The 8,917-nt window shown below is 44.3% G+C and overlaps 2 protein-coding genes across 2 annotated transcripts; both read left to right on the forward strand.

The window, feature by feature from the left end:
- The first annotated feature begins 2,232 nt into the window (after positions 1 to 2,232).
- On the forward strand, positions 2,233 to 3,882 carry LOC126984323 (UDP-glucosyltransferase 2-like). Its single transcript, XM_050837938.1, has 3 exons — positions 2,233 to 2,903; positions 3,134 to 3,298; positions 3,563 to 3,882. Exons 1-3 carry the CDS (start codon positions 2,724 to 2,726, stop codon positions 3,833 to 3,835), a joined length of 618 nt encoding a protein of 205 aa, XP_050693895.1. The 5' UTR covers positions 2,233 to 2,723; the 3' UTR covers positions 3,836 to 3,882.
- On the forward strand, positions 3,875 to 8,689 carry LOC126984324 (UDP-glucuronosyltransferase 2B14-like). The gene is made up of 2 exons (XM_050837939.1): positions 3,875 to 4,347; positions 7,792 to 8,689. Exons 1-2 carry the CDS (start codon positions 4,277 to 4,279, stop codon positions 8,069 to 8,071), a joined length of 351 nt encoding a protein of 116 aa, XP_050693896.1. The 5' UTR covers positions 3,875 to 4,276; the 3' UTR covers positions 8,072 to 8,689.
- The last annotated feature ends 228 nt before the right edge of the window (positions 8,690 to 8,917 follow it).

The raw sequence follows: 8,917 nt of genomic DNA on the forward strand, positions 1-8,917 counted from the left end.
CTCGTCCCCCAACCATCCTAACGGGGGAGGGGGGGGGGGGGGAGGCTTGGCCTCACCTCGACCCCCTCCCCCACCCGTCGGGTCCCCCCCCGGCAACAAGAGGAGGAGGAGGAAGGAGGTCTTGCGAGACAGCGCAGCATGCCGCCCTGACCACGGCACCTTACTAACGCCCCATGCCCCTCCCATCCAAGAAATTATTTAACCTCTACTTGAATGTATCTATCGTGTTGGCGCTCACCACATGCCTACTAAGTCTATTCCACTCATCCACCACTCTGTTGGTAAACCAATTCCTGCTTATGTCTTTGTTGAACCTGAACTTATCCAACTTAAACCCATTGCTACGTGTCCTACCTGGCTCACTTTTAATCAAAACCTTATTGCTTATGTTCTTCTTGTAACTCCCTTATTTATGGATCAATTTATTTTATTCAAAAAGCTATTTAATCAGGAAGGATAGGATATTAATGATCACTATCGTTTGTTTTCATACTAGAGTAAAAAATATTTCCTAAATATCGATGATGAAATATTAAAATAAATATAAATATTTGTCAAAAAACTAAATCAGCTTCAAACAATAGTTAGAATAGCGAACATAATTCCATTTGCATACTTTCATAAACTGAATAAAAAAGGTAGACATATAAATGCCTAAAATAAGAAGTTAAGATAACTTTTTTTTCTTTACCATGTCCTATATACCAAAAGAAAGAGGAAAAATAAAGATATTTATGAGCAAATAATTAAGTTATTACTTATTTGAAATTATTACTTAAAGAACGTCTGAAATAGGTGTTTCTTGTAATTATTATTTAAAAAAAAAATATTATTATAAGTTTTAATGATCGTATGATCGGAATGAAATGATCGGAACAGCAGTACATATATTAATAACAGCAGTAATATATATATATATATATATATATATATATATATATATATATATATATATATATATATATATATATATATATATATATATATATATATATATATATATATATATATATGCAGTGTCTTCAGCAAATCCTGGTCAGTGGTTCAGATTGTGGCTCGTGAAAGAAACAGGCAAACTTAGGGCCAATTAGTTTTAGCGTGACGTAACCATTTCCTGGACATCTCCTTCACTGCTCCTTCTTGCATTAAATTTAAGACAGTCAGAACACACAAGCAAAAATAAATAAATGAACAGATGTGATCACTATCACTTTACTACATATCTTGTACTGGTTTAGGTGTGGAGTACGTACATTTTAAGGGAAATTCAACTGAAGTGCGGCTGAACCGCTGATGTGTGTGTGCCTCGGATGGTGGCTACATCATTTTTTTTATTTTTTTTTATTTTCATTTGCCCGTTAAATATAACACTTCTGCCCACAGATCGTGATGCTCACGAACCTTCCACGAATGTCCAACAACCCAAACATCCGTGAAATAGTCCATGGGCTGCCCTATTTAAAGATTAACAAGACAGTATTCGAAATAGGTAAAGATGGAGTTGGAGGTTTTACTATCGGTGAAATAATACTGCCCCCCTTAGCGAAGGAACTGTATAATGTGCCAGCTGTTAAGGAGCTGTATGAAAAAAGGAAAGACTTTGACCTCATCGTTATCGACCACATATGTAGCGAGGTGAGTGTTGAGTTAAGAAAAATACTGAGCAAACAATATGAAGAAAATGTAAGATTAAGAAGTGAATGATGTGTGTGGGAGAGAACAAAAAAACAATAGTGGTCTGTGACATAAGCATAGTCTGCTTCAATGAGTTATTACAGGCGGCCATGTCTCTTCTTTTTTCCTCTTGGTTTTGATTTGCTCTGTGGCAGCCAGTCACCGCGCAGGACTCATCACTTTGCTTCCGCCTTGACCGTTGGCGTCTAGACTCTCCGCAATGTTCTTAGTTTTCTAATAATATCTGGACTACTACAAGACCTACCTGTATTTTCTTAGAATCATTGCCATCTTTGAGTCATTATCTATAGCATTCATACTATGACACGAGATGACAAATTATTTTTTCTCGTAGATATCATGTGATGAATGGAGATATTTTTTTATACGATAAAAACAAGTTAAATTTCTATCTATATTAAAGTTCACATTGTACTTATTGCTATTTTTGGGGTCTCATCATAGTCCTTAATACTTCAGGCACTATACATATTCAATGGTGATATTTCGTCGAGGTAATATTTCATGGTGATATTGAAGTGCAAAATTTTTTTTTTCATTCATCCCATAGCATTGCGAGGCAGCGTGAGCGCAGAGCGAGCTTCCTGGGCCAGGGCAAAGTAAACTTTTCCAGGGCGGTGATTGACTGCTACTTGGCCAGTCAAAATTGAAGAGCATGAGGGAGTGTGGCCGCCTGTAATATTTTGCTCAAACAGACTGCAGTGCACTCCAACAAATCAGTAAAAAGTAACCATAAGGTGAATGACATGTATATTGATCCATGGCACGAGATTACACAAGGATACCAAACATGATGCACAAACGATAAAACCTAGCTGATAATTTTATGAGGTCAACATAGAGCAGATCACATGTGATAAGGGAGATACCCACGAGTGATTCCATTGGCACTTTGTATTTTTGTGTTCTTGCATTAACAATAACAAGACGCCACCAGCCAGACGCAGCCTCAACAGCCGCCGTTTCATCTTCAGCTCGCGTACCCCTTCGTGCACGAGGTTCCGTTCATCACCGTCGCCACTCCCGGGATGGATCCCCGCCAGAGTGCCGTCCTGGGCAACGTACTCAACCCGGCCTACGTCCCGAACATCGTGGCTGCCTTGCCCTTGCCCATGTCCATGTGGCAGCGGCTAAAAAACACTGTCATGCATGTAGTCGTATCTTTTTACTGGAGGAACTGGGCCGTTGTTCCGTTGGTGCAAATGGAGGTAACTAACCGCAGGTCCAGTCAGCTTAACTATTTGTCTACCTGTCCATCAGTTCACCAGGCCTGTGTGTCTATATGTCTGAATGCTGCTTGCTTATCTGCCAATCTGTCATGAAGGTTCAACACGAGGTAGTCTATTTTGTCTTTTTTATGTTCTACCTCAACATAAATGTAAACCGAAAAAGGAAAGAAACAATGAAAGGGGATAAGCTATTGGGTCTTCCTCTCCAGATCTCAGCCCAGTTCCCGGATCTGCCGCCGCTGCTGGAGATCGAAAAGAACCAAAGTCTGTCATTGCTGAACACTCACTTCAGCATTTCCACCACGGTGCCCCTGCTGCCCTCACAGGTGGAGGTGGGCGCCATGCACTGCCGCCCGGCAAAACCCTTGCCGGAGGTAAGCCACAATAGTTTGTTTTTATTGCCGCCGTTTACCTGCACTGTGACCAGCATATTTGTTCTAAAGGCAACCAACGCCCAGCTTCCCTCGCCCTCCATGGATGTGAAGCGTCTCTCTCTCTCTCTCTCTCTCTCTCTCTCTCTCTCTCTCTCTCTCTCTCTCTCTCTCTCTCTCTCTCTCTCTCTCTCTCTCTCTCTCTCTCTCTCTCTCTCTCTCTCTCTCTCTCTCTCTCTCTCTCTCTCTCTCTCTCTCACACTCCAGGACCTAGAGTCATGGATTACAGACGCGGGCGCAGAGGGCGTCATCTACTTCAGTCTGGGCTCCATCGTTCAAGCTGAAACCATGCCGCAGGAGTACCTCCAAGCTTTCCTTGAAGCTTTCCGCAGGCTGCCGCAGCGCGTCCTCTGGAAGTACAAAGGAAAGGTGGAGGGTGCGTCTGGTAACGTTAGGGTCAGCAGTTGGTTTCCACAGCAGGACATCCTCGGTGAGTACTGTGATAGCGCACGGCGCCACGATATGACGCTTTGTCATTAGGAGTCTCATGCATGATGTGTTGCGTTACGGAGGGCTGATTGCTTAACACACAAACTCAGATGGAACTAAGGTCAGTCACTGCTGAGCGCTTCTGCTGCCCTAGCAGGTGAAGATGGACCTTAGCAGGCAGTGAGCTACAAAGCGCAGAAGTGTATGCGAATTTACGTAGGGAAAGGTTGAGCAAGAAACCTGACTAGACCAAAAATAAAAAATATTAACGAGCAGGCGACCGAGTGCGGCTCACCTGTCTGTATAGATCTGTGTTTTAACATATCAAACCATTGTCCAACAGCTCATGACAACGTGAAAGTGTTCATCTCTCACGGCGGCCTGAACAGCGTGCAGGAGTCCATCTTCCACGCCACACCCCTCCTTGTCCTCCCCGTCTTCACTGACCAACCAACGCAAGCTGTGTTTGTGGAAAGCTCGGGTCTGGGTCACATGCTGGAGTGGGAGGAACTTACTGCCGATAGGATTGTCAACGCCCTCACTGATATTATAAACGAACCAAAGTTAGTTTTCAATGTTTTAGTTCACCACGCATGAACTCATGAATATCTTTCAGCCCTTTTTTTTGCATCAAAGAAAACGGCTAATGGATAACAGAGTGAAAAAAAAATAAAAGCCTGCTACTCGCCGCTCCCATAAAAGACAAAAGTAAAGAATAGCCAAAAGAGAGGTCAATTTCGGGTGGAGAGGTGTCTTGATACACTCTTCTTGCAAGAGGTCAAGTCATAGGCAAGTGGAAATACAGAGGAAGGAAGGCTGCTCCAGAGTTTACCAGTGAAGAGAATGAAAGAATGGAGATGCTGGTTAACTCTTGCATAAGGGGTTTGGGAAGTATAGGGATGAGCATGAGTAGAAAGTAGTGTGCAGCGGGGCCGCGGGAGCGGGTGAGGCATGCAGTTAGCAAGTTCAGAGGAGCAGTCAGCATTAAAATATCGATAGAATATAGAAAGAGAGGCAACATGGCGGGAGAATTTAAGAGGTAGAAGACTAACAGTAGGAGGAGGACAGCAGCTGAGACGAAGAGCCTTAGACGCCACTCTATCCAGAAGAGCTGTGTGAGTAGAGTCCCCTACACGTGAGATGCATACTCCATACGAGGGCGGACAAGGCCCCTATGAATGGAGAGCGTCTGTGCGGGGGAGAAGAACTGGCGGAGACGATACAGAACGCCCAACCTCGAGGAAGCTAATTTAGTGAAAGAGGTGTGAAGTTTCCAGTTGAGATTTTGAGCTAAGTATAGACCGATGATATCTAGTGTTGAAGAAGGTGACAGCTGAGTGTTATCAAAGAATAGGGAATAGGTGTTTGGAAGATTGTGTCGAGATGATAGGTGGATAAATTGGGTTTTTGAGGCACTGAAGGACACATGGAATTCCTTTTACCCCAATCGGAAATGATAGCAAGGTCTGAGATTAGGAGTTCTGCAGCCTCCAGTCTGGAGTTTTGTAATTCCTGTTGAGAAGGTTTTCTGTTGAAAAAAGTTGAATAATGCAGAGTGGAGTCGTCATCATATGAGTGGAAAGGATAGTTTGTTATGGAAAGAAGATCATTGATGAATAATAGAGTGGGTGATGGAACAGAGCCCAGTGGAACACCACTGTTGATCGATTTAGAGGAAGAACAGTGACCGACTACCACAGCGGAAATAAAACGGCCGGCAAGGAAGCTGGAGATTAAGCAACAGAGAGAAGGATATAAACCGTAAAAGGGCAGTTTAGAAAGCAATGACTTGTGCCAGACTCTATCGAAAGCTTTCGATATGCCTAGCGCAACAGAGAAAGTTTCACCGAAACGGCCAAGAGAGGATGCCCAAGAGTTAGTTAAGAGAGAAAGAAGATCTCCAGTAGAACGCCATTTGCAGAACCCATACTGGCGATCAGATAGGTCAGAAGTGGATAGGTGCTTTTGAATCTTCCGGTTAAAGATTGATTCAAAAACTTTAGATAGACAGGAAATTAAAGCTATAGGGCGGACGTTTGAGGTGTTAGAGTGGTCACCCTCCTTAAGCACAGGCTGTATGAAGGCGTACTTCCAGCAGGAAGGAAAGGTAGATGTTGAGAGGCAGAGACGAAAAGGTTTGCTAAGGCTGGGTGTCAGCACGGAGGCACAGTTTTTAAGGACAATACGAGGCACTCTATCAGGTCCATAAGCCCTCTGAGGGTTGAGGCCAGAGAGGGCATAAGAAACATCGTTCTTAAGAATCTTAATAACAGACATAATGGAGTCAGAAGAGGGATGAGTAGAGGAATATGCCCAGAATCGTCCAGAGTTGAGTTTTTACAGAAGGTTTGAGAGAAGAGTTCAGCCTTAGAGATAGATGAGACGGCGGTGCTGCCGACAGGGTAAAGGAGAGGAGGGAACGAAGTAGAAGTGAAATTAGATGTTTTTGGCTAGGTGCCAGAAATCCCGGGAAGAATTAGAAAAAAAAGCAAAGTTTTGACATTTTCTTTCAATGAAAGAAGTTTTAGCAAGTCGAAGAATTGATTTGGCACGATTCCGGGCGGAAATATAAAGATTATGGTTAGCAGGAGTGCAAAGGCTCAGGTACCTTTTGTGAGCTGCCTCTCTATATTTGACAGCACGAGAACAAGTGTGATTAAACCAGGGCTTTTTAGCATGAGGAATAGAGAAAGTACGTGGAATGTATGTCTCCATTCCAGAGACAATCACAGAGGGTCTCTCTCCTGGAAGCAGTGATCATTCCAAGGGAAATCGGAAAAGTACACCCTCAGGTCGTCCCACCGGGCTGAAGCAAAATGCCAGAAGCATCGCCTCTTCGGAGGGTCAAGAGAGTGTACAGGAGCGATAGGAAAGGATACATAAATAAGGTTGTGATCGGAGAAGCCCACGGAGAGAACTATTTGTCAGAGTAAATAGAAGGGTTTGAGGTAAGGAAGAGGTCTAGTATGTTGGGTCTGTCTCCAAGACGGTCGGGAATACGTTTAGGGTGCTGAACCAACTTCTTTAGATCGTTGATGATAGCAAAGTTGTAGACTTGTTAACAAGGTTGGTAAGTGAAAGAGGATGAAAGCCAAAGCTGGTGGTGACCATTGAAATCTCTTAGGATGGCGATTTCAGCGAAGGGAGAGTGGGTCAAGATGTGCTCCACTTTACATTTCAAGTAGTCAAAGAATTTTACATAATTAGTAGAGTTAGGTGAAAGATAAACATCACAGATATATTTAGTAATATGACAATGGAGTCTTAGCCAGATGGTGGAAAATTCTGAAGAGTCAAGGTCGTGGGCACGAGATTAAGTGTTGTCGTTGCGCACGTAGGCACAACATCCAGCTTAAGATTGAAATTTAGGATAGAGATAGTAGGAGGGAACAGAGTAGAGATTGCTGACAGGAGCCTCAGAAACCTGTGTTTTGGTGAGGAAAAGAAGGTGAGGTTTAGAGGAGGAGAGATGGTGATCCACATAATAAAAATTAGAACGAAGACCGCGAATGTTACAGAAATTGATAAGAAAAAGGTTCGAGGAGTTATCAAGACACCTCTTATGTCGGCGGCCAGATAGGGGAGCCCTCCCTGGGGTAATTTGTGCCCCCCTCCCCCAGGCGGGGACTCTGAGGCAGTGTGTATATGCGCCATTTTGAACATTTAATTTTGGGAAAAGTGTGTATGTTGTGTGAATGTAGTGTGGTGTGGAAAGAGAGAGCATCTGTCTTTAGAGAGCATGCTGAACTACTCTCTGGTGTTGATGAGACAATAGGGAAAAGGTTAGTGAGGACATGGGAAGGGTCTTTGGAGGGCTTTAGCACCCTCCTCGCTTCTCATATATACCTCACCGGGAGTGGCTTACGCCCGTTTTGTTAGGTGTCTTTCTACCTACTCCTCCTATTTGGTATACTTGGTAACTGGAGGACATTTTAAGACGACTGGAATATCGTGATCCAGAATCCGCGACGAACTTGTGTAACTGTGTTGTCCTTGTGTTTGTCCAGGTACAAAGAGGCCGTGTCGGTGATGTCGGCGTCCTTAAGGGATCAGCTGACTACGCCGCAGGAGCGCGCCGTCTTCTGGACGGAGTACGTGATCCGCCACCGAGGGGCGCCGCAGCTGAGGTGCACGGCCACCCAGCTGTCCTGGGTGGAGTTCCTGCTGCTGGACGTGGTGGGCCTCCTGCTGATGGCCCTACTGCTCCTGCTGCTGCTCCTGCGTCGCTTCTCTTGGGCAGTGTTTGCCTTAGTCTTTACTGACCGTGTCAAGAAAAAGAAGGAGTGACGCGAGACAAAGTGAAACTTGTTTGTAAGTGATGGTTTATAACAACCGCATGTTGTATAGATACAGAACGGGAAAGACCAATGAACTACCTTGATTTATCGTACTTTTCACACTGTAACTTTGTATGTGAACCTGTTGTTAACCACCGCTGTCAGTTGATAAGCATCCATAGGTTTATTTCGTTACACTTGTGTGTCAACATTGACGGATGTCCGTGTTGTGCTATTTTCCTTAGGAATAAATTATTCCCAGGTTTTGTAATGAGTAAAATGTCTTTCATTGGCGACTATAGCAACTGTATTGAAACAGAGACCCGTTGTATGAAGGGATAGCTTTATTAATTTTAATGAGTGGATGGTGTGACAGTAAGCACCTGAAAAAAATGTAAAGGGTATATAAGATAGTTGTTGTTCCCTTGTTCCTATAGATAGTTAAGTAGTTATACTATGATAAGTTCTCCATCGAGAGCCAGTATTAACACCGTGACCTGTCGCTGCACTTGTATCAGTGGCTGCTTCACCGCCAACAGTAAAAGACTCACCCGGCATCAATACGTTTCTCTGCCCTCGAAACATCCTACATGACGCAGTGAGTTCAAGATCTTTCACGGACCCGGCAACGCCACACCTAGAAGCAAAGGCCACTCGACCTAAGTGATGTCTGGTGTAGCGGTCTGAGAGTGGGAGCGGACCAGGGTCCGGATTCACTACAGGGGATTGCGCACATTCCCGGTCACGGTCTCGGTCTTCCCCGATTACCACCGTCCTGTCAGTCGTGGCCAGACCGCCGGCAAGATCGGCAATATTCCCGGTTGGTGGTTTGACCGGCGGCACACCTGCAGTTTTC

This window comes from Eriocheir sinensis, chromosome 57 (assembly GCF_024679095.1).
Source record: "Eriocheir sinensis breed Jianghai 21 chromosome 57, ASM2467909v1, whole genome shotgun sequence".
Taxonomy (NCBI): Eukaryota; Metazoa; Arthropoda; class Malacostraca; order Decapoda; family Varunidae; genus Eriocheir; species Eriocheir sinensis.